We start from the raw sequence: 21,664 nt of genomic DNA on the forward strand, positions 1-21,664 counted from the left end.
TCAACACCAATATGATCTCTCTATAACTTACCCTACCCGAGATATTGACCAACAAAGTTTAGATTTCGGGAGAATTAAGAGCCATTTCTCGGGAACCGTAAGACACAGAGAGATGATATTTTGTGAATTTTTCAATTCTGAGCCTTCCAATTTGAGTACTATAATGATTAATTCCATATTTTTTTTAAACAGTCGTTTTACATGTTTATTATAAAATTCACCACCTAAATCTGTTTGTTTGTTAAACACGGGCAATTATATATATATATATATATATATATATATATATATATATATATATATATATATATATATAATATGTTACTGCTTTTACAATATCAGGACCTTTCTTTGTTTTTAACGGAACACAATACGCATATCGTGAAGGAAAATATCATTAGAACATAGTATATATGGCCATTTCTAATTATTATAATTTGCAATATTTGTAATGTTTGTTACCTTGGTAAATCTACATATCGTAGAACATTTTAACAGAACTCTTAAACAAAACATGTAGAAAAAAGTTAGTACTCAAGGAAAGTATAAACGGATAGATATATTACAAGAACCGTTTAATGAATATAATAATAAAGTATATAGAACAATTGGTATAATGTCTGTAGAAGTTAATAAGAAAAATTAAGTCTTTTTCAGTTCGTTTTCGTAATGCTCTTGGAGCATTATACTTGAAACGCATACATACCGTTATTAACAATTATCGATCCATTGCTGCATTAAGGTCTTTTCAGTACCTTTTGACGACAATCTATCTTGGATAATTTGTTTCCAAGATATTCGCAGTGCTATCTAATTTCGTGATACCACTTTGTATTAGGATTTGGGGTAGGCCTCTATTTGTCACTTGTGGTATCCAGTAAAAAATTTACTTTTGCCTACCTTGTACAGTTTGTTTCCTAAGAGCGTTATATCTATTTATCTATCTATCTATTTATCTAAAGTGTAACACTTTTTTCTGGCCTGCCATTTTGAGTGAGTTTTTATCTGCGTTTCCTTCATCCACACCAGGTAAATGCCGGGATGCTACCTAGCATAATGTCCCATGCCGCTTCCTTCCTTCCCTTTCATTGGATAGTGTGTTTGTCGAGGAACGTCATCCCTCATATACGTGACGGGTTAAAATGGCCATAGATGCCGACAACCCAGAAATCCAATTCTTGTGCTGCCAAGTGGTGTAAGTCCAAAATGCTTGTTTTACAGGAGAGCAAATTGAAGGTTCGCAACGCTCTGTAAATTCAGAAATGTGTATTTCTTCAGGAAGGTACTGCTTAATAATGACTTCGATCTATAATATCGTAAATACATTGCAAAAATCTATTTTATATAAGTTACAAGGTCGTTAAAATTAAAAGTTGCAAGGTTAGGGTAGGTTAGGTTAGAAGTTGCAAGATCATGATATAGCGAATGAGGGTACTTTTGTGGGGAAAAAAAGGAACTACTGTGAAAATGAAGTGGGATATAATAAAAAATTTAAGCATTACTCTTACACTGACAATGCTGTTTAATGTTAAGAAGTACAAGAATAGAAACTGTATGAGTAAACACCTTCTTAACAAAAATTGTGTGAGTAAACAATACAAATGCTTTACCTCCTTACATGACTTCGTCAATTCTTCATTGTTGTGGTCAGTCTTTAAGTTTTTAAAAAATGGATAGTGACAAGGGGGTATGAAATACAGTAGATCCAACATATCTAGGGATGGCCAATTCCGGAATTTTTACTTTCCGGAATCCGGAAAGTAAAATCGGAAAATTCCGGAATTCGGAAAAATTCCGGAATTCAGAAAAATTCCGGATTTCGGAAAAATTCCGGAATTCGGAAAAATTCTGGATTTCGGAAAAATTCCGGAATTCAGAAAAATTCCGGATTTCGGAAAAATTCTGGATTTCGGAAAAATTCCGGAATTCGGAAAAATTCTGGATTTCGGAAAAATCCGGAATTCAGAAAAAATCCGGAATTTGGAAAAAATCCGGAATTCAGAAAAATCCGGAATTCGGAAAAAATCCGGAATTCGGAAAAATTATTTTTTCTTTTTGTAATCCTAAGAATTTTGTTCAAATGCAAGCGAACAAATTTCCTTTTTGTAATCCTAAGAATGTATGATGCAAGTTAAGCTGAAACTTACATCCTAAAGTATACACTACTCAATCTTCGCGTGGTTAATGAGATGTAGTCCAAAAGTACGATGTACTCCTAATATTTAATTTTTGTTTTACTGTGATATTGTCCAGAGGTAAGACATATATCACACTGAGATAAACAACTTGACATAATGAAGATGTTATCATACGTAATTTTCCAGAAAATCGTGAGAAACGACTTTTTATGAAGTTAAAATATGCGTCGCTTGTTGCCAGTGTGATGCAATTGATAACTTTTATGCTGGAATAGTCTTATTATTATTATTATTATTATTATTATTATTATTATTATTATTATTATTATTATTATTATTATTAATCGTTTATGTACTGTAAAAGAAAAATATGAACCGTTAAGTAGTAGATTTTATCTGTTGTTTTTTGATATTTTCTAACAGTAATAACAAACTGCTTGTAAATACGCAATGATTATCAAGGACAATGGCATATTAATGTAAGGACTACTCTGCAGACTAGCAATAAATAATAAACAATAACAGATAAACAATAGTTGCAAAAAAAAAAGTAACTAACTTGGGCACGTCAGAATTTTCGCGAGAATATAGGGACGCATTGAGACTAGCAAAGAGCGTGATGTTATTATTACTCAAAGGGCCGTACGATGGAGGCATTAACGTTAATGTTAATGGCACTAATGAGCACTTACTTGCTCTAACGGTTAACCTCATTTTTGAGATGATTCTTAGAAGTGGACGTGTTGGCATGCAGTTAGAAGACTTATATCCATTATTTAAAAAGCACACGTTATCTGTGGAGTACTAACGATTTGCGTCACTATCGAACACTAACGTAGCACTAGCAACGTTTAAAGTCGAAATTGGAGTCTGACATAAGTGGTTTGTGGCTTGTCAACTTCACGGACATTATATTTTCCTTTAATGCGAGAATTTTGCGCCCGGGAAATTTGCGCCCTACCACAAAAATAGGGAAAAATGCGCTCGCAATATATTTGCACTGGGATGTTTGCGCCCTACCCCAAAAAGAGGGGAAAATGCGCCGGCTATATATTTGCACTGGGATGTTAGCGCCCTATAATTCAACTTATTTTTGTATTGTGTAAAGTAACTTCCACTCACACTTGAACTAGGCTTGAATCTCATCGTCTCAGTGAGTTACTCCATCCGTTATAATATTCCGAACAAATGAAAAAATTCAATTTTAGTTCACTAAAGGGCAATCCATACAAATACAATTTTTCATTATACTACAAAATTTACAATAAAAGTATAAATGACTGATATATACTTATTTATTAATATAATCAAAGAGTATAATTTAATCTACAAAAAGCTGTTTGGCTCTACCCAGATATCTCTCTTCACAATCCTTGCGAGTTGTTTGGCTTTTCAGGACACATAATATAGAAAAGAAAATGTAAAGTGAATGTAAAATCAGTTCAGTAATATTATCAAGAAAACTATGTACAGTGTGTTTACTTGCTGGAATTACACTTCAAACACACAATTGCGTTCAGTCGTTCTTTCAGAAAAAATGTTCCGGGCGGCACACACAGTATTCCGGAGGGGGTCACTGCTGGTACTATTCTATTTATTATTATATTATAGACGTATTATTTTGGTCTCCTCCGAGGGGGCACTCTGAGAGCTCTGGGGAGGCCAGTGTTCCCCCAAAATCATCTCTGGAAGAAGCAGGGATTGCGTTGATCCGTTGTGTTCTTTTGGCTTATATTGAAGTTTATTCTCCCCTTATATAGCCACAATGAAAATAAATCACAAATGGCATGGTTGTGGGGGGAGGATTGTTTATGCTGTAATGTCAGCCCCTCCGAGCAAATGCGTAAGCTCCAATAGGTTCTTTTATTTCGCAGGGCTCAAACTTCCCGGTGGAGGTACATCGCAGGCGCAATTTTCCCTGTTCTTGAGGTAGGGCGCAAATTTCCCAGACACAAAATTCTCGACACCGTTCGAATGACCTCGGAAGGCGATATCTTTTTCAGTACTTTTTTTTATATTCTTTTATTCGAGATTTCTTCATAGCTTCTTATTAAAATACTTACTAATATATCCTCATTTTATTGTCCTAACCAATCAATATGGGTATGTTGTCAGTAAAATATTTAGATTGATCGAGCCTCTGGTGTGTAACAACAGTATTTCATATCATCCCCCCATTAGAAATCTTGGCTAAACGAACCAATATATGTTGCCAATAAAATAGTTTAGAATGATTGAGCCCCTGGTAAATAACCACAGTATTTCGTGACAGACCCCCCCCCCCTTCCTATTACCATATTCTGGCTACGTGCCTGACTCAGCTAATTCTCTACATTCTTTACCAAGCACACATTTTCTAAAGCGGAAAATGCTCTCTAAATACCTAAGCTCATTATTTTCAGCAGATGCACAAATTGGGTAACATTCTATCTACATGAATGTTATATGTGTCGATTACTGGAAACCGCTTCTCGCTATCTATTACCATATTTACTATACACCCTCCATTCCAAAAGAAACCGAACGTTTTAAAAAAAACAAAAAAGCAATGTACATTTTGGAACAAATCATTTTTATTAATCAATGTATTCCCCTTCTGCATCGATACACATATTTGCACGCTCCAACAAGTTGTCAAACGACTTCTCCATGTCCTTTATTGGAATGGTCTTTAGGACGGCGGTCGTCGCCTTCTCAATGGCATCAATCGATGCGTGCCACTTTCCTTTCATCGCCAAATGCAGTTTCGGGAACAGATAGAAATCACACGGAGCGAGATCTGGTGAATAGGGCGGATGATGCAACCGAATAATGTGATTTTTGACCAAAAATTCAGTTACAAGTCGCGAACGATGTGATGGTGCATTATCGTCCAAAAGAGTCCAACTGCCGATTTTGCGATATTCGGGCCGAATACGACGAATTCTTGCCAGCAAACGCTTCATGACGCCCAAGTAAAACTCTCCAGTGACTGTCTGGCCGGGCTGAACAAATTTTTGTGGGTAATTCCTTTTGAATCGTAAAAACATATCAGCATCACCTTAACTTTTGACTTCACCAAGCGACTTTTTTGGGTGTTCCTTCATCCGGCGCTCTCCATTCAGCACTTTGCCGCTTTGTTTCGGGCTCATATTCAAAACACCACGTCTCGTCACCAGTTACAATCGATTTCAAGAAGTTTCGATCCTGCCGAGCACTTTTAACGATGTCTTTGCAGTGCGCAATTCGATCAACTTTTTGGTCTTCGGTGAGTTTGTGTGGTACAAACCGCGAATTAACCTTCTTAAGGCCCAAAACATAGGTCAAAATGCGGTATGCGTTTGTTTGAGGAATGCCTAATTCCATTTCAATAACTTTCACTGACGATTTTTTGTTATGTTTGATGAATTCACGCACTTTTTCGACGTTTTCTTCCGATAATCCGGTTCTGGGACGGCCTGATCTTTCGTCATCATTCAGCGTCTCTCTACCCGATTTGAATCGCCTGAACCACTCGTAAACTTGCGTACGGGATGGACACTCATCACCATATGCATTTTGTAGCATTTGGTGCGTTTCACTAAAAGTTTTACCCAGTTTAACACAAAACTCAACTGCAGCTCGTTGTTTGAAACTCATTTTCCGACCGATGTACACAACACACTGACAGTTGAAACGCAATAACTTTGTTGCCGTGCATCCAAATGTCATGACATTTGTACCAGTTGTCAATGAGGGACTACGCCATCTACTGGTAAAATATTACAACAGATGGCACTAGTGGTACTATTTGTTTTCAAAAGTTCGGTTTCTTTTGGAATGGAGGGTGTATAATGATTAACGTTAAAACCGGAAATGGCTGATTTGTACCGCTTCCGGTTTGAATATTACATTCATCAGGGAACTCGATTCTTAACTATTGACTCTGTACATCATGGCCAAAATTGATTGGTAATCCATCAGATAGTTCTTGAGACTGCTTGTTTCACTGACGGACAGAATGAATATATGGCTATAGAGTTTTGATAAACTAAATTCGTTAATGAGTGATGATGGAACAAATATAAGAAAGGGAACCAAGAGTAGGCCTACCACCGGGAAAATTTTCGAACACAAAATTAGCCATCGAAAACCCACATGTCCTGGGTTAGAATACCATAGATGAAAACTCTACCACTGAGTCATCAATCACCCTCTTATTAGTTTTATTAATTAATATATTAATATAAATTAATGAATGCCTGCTTATGTTAATTATTGAACAATTACATTGTATACTTCGTAAAGTCAAAAATTATAAATTTGTATATACTGTACATACAGTGAGCGCAGAAAGTGTTCGTGCACCTATGTTATTGAAACGAGAATGCCTGCGGAAAAAAAAAAAAAAACAGAAAATTTAAGAAGTGTAATAACACACACAATATGAATAATGAAAACTAAGCTTTATGAATATATCAATAAAGAACCACAAAGACAAGTTTAATGGTCAGAAAGTAAATAAATTCCGTAGAAAGTGTATAGAGTAGACGCAAAAAGTGATCGTACACCTGACGTACGAATACGAAACAAAGATACCACAACTGGGGTTCACTAGTATTCACCTGAGTATATACCTCTGGATAGCATGACGAGTAACAGAATGAGTTTAGTTGTGAATAGAAGTGAAAAAACTGCACGGTGGGCTGTCAAAATGGGAAGCAACCGAACAGAAACAAATGAGGAGACAAGAAAAGTAATTATTAAATTGCATAAGAAGGGTGTCTTTGAGAAAGATAGAAAACCTTGCAGACAGGCCTCGTTCAACAGTACAAACAATAATTGCGATGTATAATGTTTCATTATTAGGGAAAGAAGAAGGATTCCAAAAAGTAGTGCTGTGCAGTTGGCAACGGATCTGGAAACACGTGGTGTTAAAGTATCAGCCAGTACAGTGCGGAATATTTGCAGGGTATCATGGTCAGATAGCCAGGAAAATGTTCTGGGTGAACAAGACAAATCGTATAAAGAGACTAAAGTTTGAAAAAGAGTATAAAGATAAGGTATCAGGCTTCTTTCTGGAATAGGGTCATATTTTCGGACGAAAGTAAATTTAATTTTATCGAGTCCAATGGGAGGCGTATGGTGTGGCGCAAGGTCAATACAGCGATGAATCCTTAAAGACTCGTCCCTAAAGTAAGACACGGAGGAGGGTCCGTGCTCGTCTGGGGTTGTATGAGTGCCTCAGGAGTGGGTCGTCTCCACCTTATCGATAGGGTGATGATCCACAAAGTGTATATTAACATATTAAAGGAAAATCTCCATACTAGTGCGCAGAAGATGGTTCTTGAAAACAATTTATTGTTCAGCAAGACAACGACTCCAAACATACAGCGGAAAATACTCGATTGTGGCTACTCTATAATACCTTGAAACAGCTTCGCACACCTCCTCAATCCCCAGACATGAACCCCATAGAACATCTATGGTCTTTTCTGGAGACAAGAATCAGAAGGCACAGCTTCTCTACTAAAGAAGGCCTGAGAAAAGCTATTCAAGAAGAATGGGACATAATCAGTCCCGAAGCTACAGAACTACGAACTACTATAGGTGACATCAATGCCACGAAGACTACAGACAATCATTAACGCACAGGGTAATCCCACAGAATATTAAATAACGTAATATACTTTATAAGCATTAATTCAAGCATAAGTAGTACGGTGACTTTTTGCGTTTACAAAAAAGGAATTCTCTCTTTTCTTCTGAACAAAACAGTGATTGTGTTTGTTTGGCCTTTCTCTTGTATATAGAAATAAAATGTATGAATGTGTAGTCTTAATTCTGGTTATATATATATTTTCCACTCCCCCGTTCTCATGCTAGCTGTTTTCAATATAAAGTATGCACGGTGTACAAACACTTTCTGCGCTCACTGTAGGTATGTTGACAATAAGCGAATGTTATTAGAATATTTGTTGAGATTTCTTTTCCTTCACTGCCTTTCGCCTGGTTAAAAAGTAGTTTGCAGTGCTTTGGAGCAGCTGCAGGTGGGAACGCGATAATGTTTAAGACATACCGGCGACTTTTTTGTGTGTGAAAATAAGACCTTTCTCATAAAGCAGTAAATAACTGCAGTAGCAATTGTCTACGTAAGTGATAAAGACATATCCAACTACAAGAAACTAATACAGTATATATATTCATTATTGTGTTTCTCTTTTAACAGCTACTAGCTAGGGATGGCCAATTCCAGAATTACTTTCCGGAATCCGGAAAGTAAAATCGGAAAAATTCCGGATTTCGGAAAAATTTCGATTTTTTTCTAAATTCCGGATTTTTTCCGAATGTCGGAATTTTTTCTGAATTCCGGAATTTTTCCGAATTCCGGAAAGTAAATTTTCCGATTCCGGAAAACAAAATTTCCGGAATCCGGATTCCGGAAAATTTTGGCCATCCCTAAACATATCCTTTTTCTTGGCTGCTGTGTTGGATCTTCCATCAGGGTATGCTGTTTCAAGTTCATGCTGAATGAGTTGTGATGGACGCCCAGCTCTGCTTTCTTTCCGTAAGTCAAGCTCCTGGAATTCAACCATGTCGTTCGGTAGTTCTTTGTAGAGGATTGATAGTTCATACGTCTTATCGTACTTGATATTGGCGCATTTTCAGCCAGTTGATTTCACTGCCAGCTCGATTCTTTTTACGTTTTGTGACAAACTCTTGGAGGATCTTCACATTCAGAAAATCGACAGATTGCATTTCATATGACATCACACTCAAAACAGAAATATCAACAAAGAGACTGCGGCAGCGCGGACTAGCGTTAGGCGGGAGAATTGGGACTTACTCCACTTGAACGCCAAACCGCCAGAGTTGCCAACAAATTGATACAAAAGTAGTTAAATGAGAGATGAAATGACTCGAATTTTGGGTGAAAAGTCCCTAAAAAAAATTATTCCTGAAATTCCGTCTTTCTTTCTCTTGTTCTCTCTCATCGAGTATGTGATCATATAAATCAGATACGTGATTAATTCAAGGCATAATATATCTACGCTAGGAAAGCGTATACGTGAAAACGTCAATCAATTATATATAACAAATAATAATTTCACTTTTAGTACAAGATATATATAATATTACTGTATGGTAAATTTCACTTTAACAAAATCAGAGTTTAGAAAAATGAACAAAAGAAAAAAGTAGAAAGAAACCTTATTTCCTATCCCCTTTTACTGAAGTTTCTACATATAATCAGCTTGCTATCGGTAATGCATTATTTGTGCCTCTAAACGGAAGCTCTGCAAACTAAAAGACACTAAAGTTTGAAGTCGGTTAGTGGGTTAGTGATAAGCAAATGCAAGGCCAAGACCAAGACTGGGATGGTCTTGGTTTTCTTCTTGGTCTTGCACATCGAGTCTTGGTATTGGTCTTGCACACCCAGTCTTGGTCTTGGTCTTGCATGCAGGAGTCTTGCAAGTCTTACATTTAAGAAATGTCAAGCTTTTCATAGGTACATTTTACTATGGATATAAGGGATAATAAACTCTACAATGCGCCAATGGTAACGGAAATATACAAGGCATGTTTCTAAATGTAATATAGTTTAACTTTGTGTAAGTATCATAATAGTGTACAACATAGGTGATGACCTTTCCTTTTTTAATGGATGCCCACGCTTCACTACTTGTAAGATATGCCTAATCACGTTTCTTAATCTGTTTTTTTAACAGATCCAACACTCCAGTGTTTCCCAAACTGGGGAGGCTACCCCTGAGACGCATGAAAGAAATGAAAATGAAATGAAATCTTTGAGTTTTACGCCCCACGTTTATGCCAGTTAGGCTAAAGGAGACGGTGATGATGAGTAATGAATGAAATGGTGGAATGAAGAAAGTGGGATCAAACGGAAGAACCCCGAGAAAACCAACGCACACGGTGTTTGTACACCAGAAAGTTCACTTGGCGGGGGCTGGGATCGAACCCGGGACTCCTAGCACCAGAGGTGAACGCTCTACCACTGAGCCACCGCGGCCTCTAAGACGCATGAAAGAAAATCAAGACGGCACAAATTATTGAAATACCATGAATTGCAAAATTATTTTTACACTCTAAAGGCGTCAGATTTTTCTTTTCAACACGATTAGCTAATCCTTGTATTAATCAAACTTCCAATTAAATATTGAGATTTGGTTTTACAGATTCCAATATGTACTCTATGGGGCAGAAATATTGACATTATGCAAAAGTGATGAAAAAATTACAGGCTTTTGATACATGGGCATGGAGAAAAAAGGAGAGAATTAGCTGTGTTGAACGGACAACGAATGAGAAGGTGTTAAAAAATAGCACTAGTCAAAAAAGAATTTTAGATATTGTTAAGAGGAGGAAGAGGAACTGGTTAGGATATTGGCTGAAGAGGAACTGTATTATGAGGGACGTGCTGGAGGGTGTTGTGGCAAGAAAGAGAGGGAGGGAGCGATGGAGACTAGTTGAAGGAAGGTATTAAAACAGAAAATTGCTACGTGAAGATGAAGACCAGCTGAGGACCACCGAACGTCGAAGCTTCTCAGCTGCAGCAAGTGACCTTCCAATAATGGCAGAATAGTTATTATGAAGATGATGATATATATATTTAGCAATATCGACAAAAAAAGAAAAAAATTAAAATAATAATTATTATAAGCAAACCTCTTAATATTTTAAAATAATTTGAGTGAAAACTTAAAACTATTCAACTGTCTGTCTTTTGTGTAAATTCAATCTATATAAATACTTTTGACCTGTATTGGAAATACAAAATAACGGCATCAAACTCCAAGTTATTTGAAGTCTCACTTGTGAATATGGATTACTAGCATCAATTATTCACTTCGTTGGGTTAAATTTAAAAATAATTATAATATATTTCGTTAATCAGTCACTTTTTACTATTAGTAAAGCTCTCTGTGATATCGATCATTTTCGATTATTTTATATTTCTCTCTCCTCCTCCTCCCCAAGTTGCGGGGCAGAATTTGAATTTAAACATCAGAAGTGCCTCTCTTCGTCTCAGAGACCCCGAAAACTAAGGATTCGGAACTAATATCGGTCATTTTCAATAAACATATATTTCCTTCACCCGGCATCGGAAGTGTCATTGTTCATCTCAATGACCTCGAAAACCATGAGTTCGACATTGATAATAGTAGTTTTTGATAATTTTATATATCTTGTTCCTCCCCCAAGTTGCGGTACTGAATTTTCATTTAAGCGAGATCGAAATTATCATTGTTCACCTTAGCGATGCCAAAAATTACCGATTCGACACTAATAGTTAATCATTTTTGATCATTATTATGTATCTCCCTCTCCCCAAGTTACAAGGCTCAATTTGGTCGTAAACGGTATCGGAAGTGTCAGTATTCAGCTCAGGGAACTGGAAAACTATGGATTCGACAATAATATTTGTCATTTTTGGTCGTTTTTATATGTATCTTCTCTTCCCTCCGCCAAGCTACGGGGCTGAACTTGAATTTATATAGCATCGGAAGTGTCACTGTTTATCTCAGCTAAGTAGTTGTGGGAACACTTTTCGCCACTCATAAATATTGATGAGTGTCAATATTTTGACATTTTAGCAGTTCCTAATGCACGGGCGGTTGACAGTTTGAATAATTGATACACCTTTCCCCGCATATTAATAATCTTGTAAATGACACAGAAGAAATACGATAATATATGCAGCTGCGTACGGATATTGAATATGGGAAAGAGAATATGACATATAAATGTTTTCAGCTTGAAAAATGGTAATTTGACAAGCAGAATATAAGAAAAGACCTTTAGGAAACACACACGTATAACAAGGTAATATATTGTTTGATTCATTTATATGCATTACATGTAACGCGGCAGCGGATGTTGGTCGTTGGAATGGATGAAATAAAATGCTGGAAATTTTCAGATTTTCTCAAGGTTATTATCGTTGGAATAGGGGAAAGAATTCTCTCGAAGTTTCTGGAAAGATTCAAGCAGGTAGTTGATTTGCAAGCAGCAGGGTACATTGGGTCTTTGAAATTGTAAGTGATCTACTATCGCTTTTGTATCTATATTTTAAGAATACAGTGGTGCCCACCCCCCCTTATGTCCATGACGCACCCCCCCCCCAATTGTCTATCCGTAGGTGTTCTTCCATGAAAAAAATCTTCTTTTCGATTAATTTTACCCCCCCCCCATCAAACATATTTATATGGATTTTTAACCCCCCCACAATATTTCAATGACGCAGTTTGCGTCATAGCCCCCCCTTGTGGGCACCCCTGAAGAATAATCAATATATCATACTGAATAATGTTCGCTCAGCAGCGGATGTTATAGATCTTTTTGACCACGGTTTTTTCGTGAAGATCGATTGTATGATGCGGCATTTCTCATATTTAAATTATATGGCCTCTGAGAAGGGACAGTTAGAGCGAGTAAGTGACAAAAGTGTATCTGAGTTTTTTCATTTACGGGAAATGGTGCAAATGCTCAATCAAAACATAATGATGATGACTCATTACATATTGATTGGACACTATTAGATGAAATTAATTTGGATGAACCATTAGAAATTCAAAATGCCGAAACAAATAACGAAATCGACTTTACAGAGATGTTGCAAAAATTGCAAGGAATTGAGGAAGAAAATGCGCGTGTGGATCGTTTGAATAATGCACATTATTCAGAATATATGCGGTCCACAACTTCTCAGCATCCTCCATTGCGAGGGCATGGAGGGAATGAAACAGGCTGCAATATGTTTGAAATTGTAGGGAGAAATGTGAGAGTACCCGCGTTTCAATATGAAAGTAGTGGAAATTATTATAAAACCAATGGCGCAACATGTAATTAGAAATCCCATGGATTTTATTACGTCCATGATGGATTATGCGCTCTCTACCGTTCTGAGGGATAGACGTCCCCACGATTTTGTCGGTTTAAGTATAAATTCCGACAGAGATCTTTTGAATAAAGAAGTGTTTGTTTCATGGCGAAAACGTCAAAATTTCAATACCGATGTAGTTCTTAATACGATGGAGAACGTACTAAATAGCAACGAATCATTTCTTTTAGGGAACCAAATAGAATTTCGGTTTTACATTGTTGACGGATTACACGGACAGGGTGTACGTAAACGCACAGCTGTAAGAAAATATGCAGAAATAAGTATTTTTCTCAAGGATCATGTGGTGGCCACAAAGGCTGGTGATTTTCATTGTTTGCCAAAATCCATAATATATTGGATTACAAAACATGAACAAAGTCAGCAGGCTTTATATGATATGACCCTGCCTACACGCAAAACGTGGCAAAATAAAGCAGAGAAATTGTGTAAGGACGCAAAAATGTATGTTGAACGGAAACGGATTTGATTTGGAAGATGTAGTTGCTTTTCTAACTTATTTATTGAAAAAGAATTATAAAATTGTAGTATATGAACTACCGGAAGGTTCCAGAACACCTGTGGTACACTACCCAGGAATAAGTGCGGAGAAAAATATATTTATTTTGTATCAGAGGGGATACTGTGGCCATTTCCAACCCATTAAGAATATTAATTCATTTGTGGGTAAAAGGAATTTTTGCTTTTCGTGCTTGGAAGGATTTTATGAAACACGTGCGGCTCATCAATGTCAGACGGGGTGTTCGTACTATGAACATTTGCATATCAAGGAAAATAACGTGAAAATGGTACCTTGCACACAATGTAATAGAAACTGTACTGAAGAGACTTGTTTTAATAATCATGTATCACTGAATAAAGTAAAGAAATCCACGTGTGATTCCGTGAAATTATGTAACTCATGTGGTGTAAAGAAAAACAGAAAAAAATATGAGAAAAAGAAAAACCTCATGTATGCGGCGACTACTATTGTAGTCTTTGTAAAGTGCACGTAAGTGTTGGCCATCGATCCTTTATTCAAAAGTGTAAGCTAAAACGCACTGAACGGTTTTTGTACATTATATTTGATGTGGAAACAATGTTATTAACACCAAATGAGAAAGATAAACAGGAGCATGCTGTTAATTTTGTGTTGTTGTTTGAATGTATGTTTCCACTGCATAAATACTGGAGTAGATAGTTTGTGTTTTAAGTGTGGAGATAAAATAACCGCTTTTGCAACTCGAAAGTGACTGGCAGTAAAATTCGAAAACGGCATTCTTCGACTGCAGTATCTCCCGCAATTGCAGCTAACGTATTTCGGTACTGGAAAGAATATAAAATGTAAAGTGCATGAAATCAAATCCTGTAACTTATAAATTAAAAGACTGGAATGGTGATGAAATTAAAGGAACATTTTATGCTAAAGAACTACAAAAAATATTTCTAAGCCCAAACAAGACCTATTTAATTGAAAAAGTTCTTCAACGTAAGAAAGGGTGGGTTTTGGTAAAATGGTTAGGCTACCCAGAAAGTATGAATTCGTGGAGTCGAGTATCAAGTATTCAGTCTGCATAATGAATTCGTCATTGAAACATTGATTTTACGTGACATTACCCTCCAATACAAGTAGTACTCTTTTTGATAATATATCATTCTCATTTAAGGCCGCGGTGGCTCAGTGGTAGAGCGTTCATCTCTGGTGCTTGGGGTCCCGGGTTCGATCCCAGCCCCCGCCAAGTGAACTTTGTGGTGGACAAACACCGTGAGCGTGGGTTTTCTCGGGGTTCTCCCGTTTCCTCCCACTTACTTCATACTACCATTTCATTCATTACTCATCATCACCGTCTCCTTTAGCCTAACTGGCATAAACGTGGGACGTAAAACTCAAAGATTACATTTCATTTTCATTTCAATCCTCATTTCGAGTAAAACTTGCACGAGCCATAGATTTAACGGACTTAGAGTGGGTTGTGGGCTTAACACAAATTAATATACCGTGGAGTTTTTATAATGTCGGTCCGGGTGAACAAATTACAATCGATACATTTATTGATTGTGAATATCTTCGATATCCTGTTAAAGTAACGGAGGGATATTACGCATCCATTAAAGGCATCTTAAATCTAATTCCCGAGAAGGTACGTATAATAAAATATAATTATTTTAAGAATCAAGTATATTCAACATTCCTTCCGGTCACGCGGTAGGTGTATTCTAGACATAACAAAAGGTTTACAACATATACTCGGTTTTATGAATGAAAATTCAAATTTTTATAATTCATCATTTTGGATTACTTTTACATGTCTCGGTATCCCCCCTCCCGCTGACTCCCGGCCCGCATGCAATGGTAGCTGAATTTGCGAGTGATCGCTAATAAAACTGTCACCAGTCATCACAGCAACCGCGAAAATTATGGATTTGACACTAATATCGGTAATTTTGGATTACTTTTACATGTTTCGGTATCCCCCCCCCCCCCGCTGATTCACAGCCCTCATGCAATGGTAGCTGAATTTGCGTGATCACTAATGAAAGTGTCACTATTGATTTCAGCGACCGCGGAAACTATGGATTTGACACTAATATAGGTTATTTTCTACTACTTTTACATGTCCCTGTAAACGACCCCTGAGACCCCCCTGGTTCGAAATTTGACAAAATCGTTTAACTCTGGTCTGGAGCCTGCACCAAGGTATTCGTGACTAAAATTTGGTAACTCTCGGTCAGTTTATCTGGTTCCCAAGCCGGTTCCGGTAAACGCCCCCCTGAGACTCCCCTGGTTCGAAATTTGAAAACAACTTTTCGTCTTGATCTGGGGCCTAGGCCAAGGTACCCCTGACCAAAATTTGGTAACTCTGTCCATTCGTCTGGCCTCAGGCCGCACACAGACAGAAAAACACAAACAAACCCTTTTATTTTATTTATATTAGACAGCTGAATATACCCATTCTTCGCATGGAGGCAGTATTTGGAAGACAGCGCCTGTTGGAGTATTACCATTCATTTCTGCGACCGCAAAAACTATGAATCTGACACTAATATCGATCATTTTGGATTACTTTCACATCTCTCGGAATCCAACCAGGGGGTCTCAGGGGGGGGAAGCGTTTACAGGGACATGTAAAAGTGGTAGGAAATGGCAGATATTATTGTCGAATTCATAGTTTTCAGGTCGCTAGTCCAATGAGATGGACACCCAGAATCCCTGCCCAAACGTTGATACGAAACTGGTGCTGGTTGCGGGCCTGTACCATTCCATGTGGATTATCCACAGACCACAGATGACTGTTATGAAAATTCTGGATACCATCCCTTCCAAATTGGGCTTCATCTGTGAACAAAATGGGGGAGAGAAAACCGACAGTTGGTGCTACCAAAGGAAGAACCTGATTACAAAAGTCCAGCCTGGGAGGAAAATCCCCTGGCGATAGACCCTGTACCCGTTGCAAATGATAGGGGTAAAAATAGTTGGCATGAAGGATCGACAACACCCTCTCATGGCTGACATTATGCTGACGGGAAGCTCTCTGGAACTTACACTCGGGCCATCGAGCACATGTCGTAAAATACGTTCTTCGGCATGCACAGTGCGTTCCTCACGTGGTCTTCCCGTGTTATACATGGCAGGGTGAAACGTTCTGGTCTCGCAAACGACGAAACAGCTTTGCAAATGTTGTATGACGCGGTTGGCGTCTATTGGGATATCGATCGTTGTATAATCGGGCTGCCTGCCTACCATTTCCATGTGCTTCTCCATACACAAAAATCATCTCGGCCTGTTTCTGATTGGTGTAATGGGCAATTGTCACAACACACTACACTATGAACGTGATTCACAACACACAAGGTAGTAGTTGCCCACTTCAACATCACAGATGACTTTGACAGACAAGGTAGGTCTGCTCAATGGTGATGTCTTGTTTTGTTGCGCACTCAGTGTTTCTTCAGTGCTAACTCCTTGTGCATCGGAATGACCTGGACTGGCAACTTGAGGGTCCTCTCGAGGCAAATCAACGAAGTACGTATGTAGTGTGGTTTAGCCCTCTGTTTGTGACCGTGCAATGTTCCCGAAAATAGTTAATGTTTTGCTGTCAGCAGTGTTCGAATAAACGGAGGGATGCAGGGGAAAAGCTTATCCCCTGCTTATATCATGAAACTAACATAGTATCCCTGGCAGGAATAATTAATACCACTGCATTGTTGGTTACCATCAGTACGTTGTGGTTATGGATCTTCACCACAACGAAATGGAACTACCGGTAATTTTAAACTTTTTTTATAATATCCTGAAAACAAATAACATTATTGGAAAAACAAAAACTTAGTGCACTAGATAATTTTCTGCATGTGATACCGTTATCACAACTCACCTATCTTCTTTGGGTGTGCCGCTATTTACACAACCCGCAAAAAATGCTAAATCTTTCGGCAGTTGCAAATGGAAAGCAGATGAGTTGTGATGACGGTGTCACATGCAGAATCATAATATCTAGCGCACTATGTTTTTGCTTTTCCAATATTGGTATTTATTTTGAGACTATAAAATTAGCGGTAGTTTAATTTTCGCTGTGGTGAAGACCCTTATGCAACCACACATAGCGAATATGGCGTGTCCACCATTTCGTCTCTGTATGAGATCTCGGCATGGTACAACTAATTATGATTACCAGCTGGGAAATCTATCCATTCACGCCTATTTTGACGTATCTTTACCTGACAGTTTATCCGGGAGTCCCTACGCACCGGAATCCTTTGTGCACTGATTTCACGATTGCGACATACCCATCTTTGAATAGACCAGGTTTCGTTCCTTTGAGGTGACCATGCCGCCTTGCCTCTATCTTTCGAAATAGAGGAGATATAGCGCTCTAAAGTATATTTTGTCCCGTTTTCGGCATCATGTAGCTCCGAAACTGTGTCCTAGAGAAAAATGCAAAAGGACCTTTTTTTCTTGTTTCGGTGTCAGGAATCACCTCCCGAATTTTTTCGGTGGAGTTTCCTACCACCATATATATATATATATACAGTGTTCATAAAGTCCATTGCCACCACGTGTATCGTCGAAACGACTGTGAATATGAGAAAACGCACAAACACGTCCATCATTATTTTAAGGGGCGTGAGTTTTGAGCTTTAAAAGATCCAATTCAAATTCCCCATATAAGGGTACGTGGGGTGAACTTGAAAAATTTAAATGGCAAAGGGGATCAAGTAATATATTGTTGGAAAGGTCTCGACAAGAGAAATATTTTGCCGAAAGTTTCAAGTCCCTATGTTGATCCCATCCAAAATGGTGGAGGTTCACATTTCGCGTAAATAAACTCCATTGCCACCCCGTGTATTTGGAAAACGACTGCTAATACAGGGTGCGGCACGTAAAACCGGCCCGTAAAGTGAACACATAAAATGAAATGTAATGTATTGAATATGATTAACTACAACACATAAATGAAATGTAATGTATTGAATATGATCCTGGTTGACTTTCGAGGACTTCTTGTCATTATCTTTTCCACCTGCATCTTTAATTCAGGTGTGCAGACAGATGGTCGTCTGTTCTTGGGAGCGTTTTAAATCGATCCTGTACGCCGCCATTTTTTAATCAATTCCTGAATGGTGCTTTTTGCTGGCACAGAACGTCCTGGAAATTTCTCCCGATACAAATTCTTTGTTTTCACAAAAGATCCCGTGAGAATGAACCCTTCAACAATGGCAACACGCTCGGGTATCGAATACGGCATTATCACACACTGACACTCACCCGGCTTAACACAACGAGGCCTTTTTCTCAACTGGTTTCGACAAGTTTCACTGGCTGCGGCTGCACGTGACTGCTGCAGGTCACGTAAGTCGACCCGACCCCGACACGCCATCTCTTGGTAGGAAGGTAGATTATTTAAGTGTTGCCAAAAACACAATATACCAGAATATTACGACGGGCCGGTTTTACGTGCCGCACCCTGTATTAGAAAACGCAGAAGCACGCCCATTATTTTTTTTAAAGAGACTTGAATTTTGAGCTATAAAAGGTCCACTCCAGACACCCCCATATAAGGGTACGTGAGGTCAACTTGAAAATTTTAAATGGAAAAAGGGATCGAGTAATATATCGTTGGAAAGGTCTTGACAAGAGAAATATTTTCCTGATAGTTTCAAGTCCCTATGTTGACCCCATCCGAAATAGTGGGGGTTTACATTTCGAGTCCATAAAATCTGTTACCACCCCATGTATCTTCGAAACAACCGAGAATATGATAAAATACAAAAAAACACGACGACCCCTCGTACCCCTATCAGGCGGTGTCTGTTGGACCTTTTATAATTCAAAATTCAAGTCCCTTAAAATAATGATGGACGTGTTTCTGCGTTTTATCATATTGTTAGTCGTTTCGAAGATACACGGGGTGGCAACGGACTTAATGGACACAAAATTTGAACCCCCGCCATTTTGAATGGGATCAACAAAGAGACTTGAAACTTTCGGCGAAATATTTCTCTTGTCGAGTCCTTTCCAACGATATATTACTCAACTCCCATTGCCATTTAAAATTTTCAAGTTGACCCCACTTAACCCTATATGGGGGTGTCTGAGGTGGACCTTTTATAGCTCAAAATCCAAGCCCCTTAAAATAATGATGGACATCGTTTTACGTTTTCTCATATTCGCAGTCGATTTGAAGATACACGGGGGGGCAACGAGTTTATGAACACGAAATGTGAACCCCCGCCATTTTGGATCGGGTCAACATAGGGACTTGAAACTTTCGGGAAAATGTTTCTTTCGTCGAGTCCTTTCCAACGATAGATTACTCGACCCCTTTGCTATTTAAAATTTTCAAGTTGACCCCACGTATCTCTATATGGTTGTGTCTGGGGTGGACCTTTTATAGCTCAAAATTCAAGCCCCTTTTGCGTCGTTTCATATTCGCAGTCGATTGGATGTTACACTGGGTGGCAACAGTCTTTATGGACACCCTGTATATATTTCCTTATACTACTGCTATTAGTACTACTACTACTACTGTAATTTCATATTATTCTTGTTTTTGTGAAATATACATTTTCTCGTTCCAGGTGTTCTGATGGCAACTTCTACTGTTCTTGGACCAAATAAAACGCAAGAGGGGCTCGAGGTTCGAGAAGCAGGCCGAGCTCTAAAGGTACAGACCGAACACCCTCATTTGGTAAGCCTTGGGAGTGGACGTCTTAGCACTGCTGTGACTTTGCATCCATTATCTGAAGGTAAAAAGTAACTTCCGTCTTCTTAAAGTCAGAAATGATCGCTATTATTTGTATCTTTGGACGCTAAAAGAATCCAATCTAAGCATTAAAAGCATATTAAACTTGAATCCATGCTTGATATACCTCTGAACTACTACGAGGGTGATCTTTAGCCAGGGTAAAATCGAAGCTTCGGTTGGAGTGAATTTGTAACTCAAACTTCAAAGAAGATAATGATACTTATTTACAGTTAAATTAAGAAAGCCGTTGGGGACAGTACTATGCATGCGTACTTTTGTGGCATGATGCACCTAGACAGTCCTATGCTGTGGTATATGTGGTAGTGTGTATGTGCGATAGTATATGTGCCAGAATTCTAGTTTACAAAACCTTGTTAACAGTACGAAAAGCAGAATGTAATACATATCTGTGTTGGGGACATATTATAGTTGTATTTACTCGAATGTAACGGGAAGTAATATACAAAAGTTGAAGTAAGGAAGTACCAGTTAATCTCACTTTCATTAATGACATTTGCGTATTACTTGTTTAGTATTACTGTTTTCCCAATTTAGAGTAGTAATAACTTAATGTCTTTACATTTTTATGACACAAACCGTACACTTATTTGCGAAATTATCGATATACAGGGTGTTTGAAGAAGAACTCCCTAGTTTTAAGTATAAATTTAATTGGGAAATGAATGAACACTTACATCAATGAGTACATATCATGAAAGAGAATTCCTTCAAGTTCTGTTTAATGTTGGTAGACATCAACGTGGGATCCATTTGTGGGCCTGGACACGTCGAGACGATATTCCACTTCTCGCCACGTATTCACCAACATCTCAGGTGTAACTGTCCCAACTGTTGCGACGATTCTTCCCCGTAAATGATTGATGTCTCTGATCTTTTCACTATACACAACATTTTTATGTGGCCCCAAAAGAAAAAGTCAACACAACACAAGAAACACGGATCTGTTCAACCTTTCAGAAGTTCTCGGTCTACCTGGTGATTTTGCTTTTAAAACACTACCGGTCTCCTTGAAAGATTTTAGCCAACGACGGATAGTTTTTGCTGTAGGTGGTTCACCACCAGACCGACGTGTAAAATTACGTTGCACTGTTATGACTGACTCAGTTTTCACAAGCCAAATAACACACTGCGCTTTCTGTTGTGGAGTACACATTGTTGCTGCACTGCACGCCTGCCTGGACTGAACTGAGAAAACAGAGGAAAGAAACAGCAATGGTGCCGTCTCAAGGTCAAGCAGACCTGCCAACTGCAGGGAAGCCAAACTTGTAGAGTTGATTAATCAAACACCACAAACTACTGTGTTCCAAATGTAAAGCATCACGGGCAGTAGCATATGGTGCGCGATATTCCGCGCGGTGTTGCCGGATTGCGGACTCCCCTTTCCCTTCTCGCTCTTC

General features: G+C 38.3%; 1 protein-coding gene across 5 annotated transcripts in view; it reads left to right on the forward strand.

Moving 5' to 3' along the window:
- Positions 1 to 21,664, forward strand: part of LOC145660611 (pleckstrin homology-like domain family B member 1) — an 865,216-nt gene that overhangs the window by 196,087 nt on the left and 647,465 nt on the right. For 4 of the 5 annotated variants that reach the window (XM_081725879.1, XM_081725875.1, XM_081725878.1 and 1 more), the window contains exon 2: positions 20,080 to 20,247. In XM_081725879.1, the coding sequence (XP_081582005.1) occupies positions 20,088 to 20,247 (160 nt within the window). In that variant the 5' untranslated portion in view covers positions 20,080 to 20,087. Of the gene's footprint in view, positions 1 to 16,887; positions 17,024 to 20,079; positions 20,248 to 21,664 lie in introns of those variants that run through there. The other variant, XM_081725877.1, reaches the window with a different exon arrangement.

Source organism: Thermobia domestica, chromosome 9 (genome assembly GCF_964235325.1).
Source record: "Thermobia domestica chromosome 9, izTheDome1.hap1.1, whole genome shotgun sequence".
NCBI lineage: Eukaryota > Metazoa > Arthropoda > Insecta > Zygentoma > Lepismatidae > Thermobia > Thermobia domestica.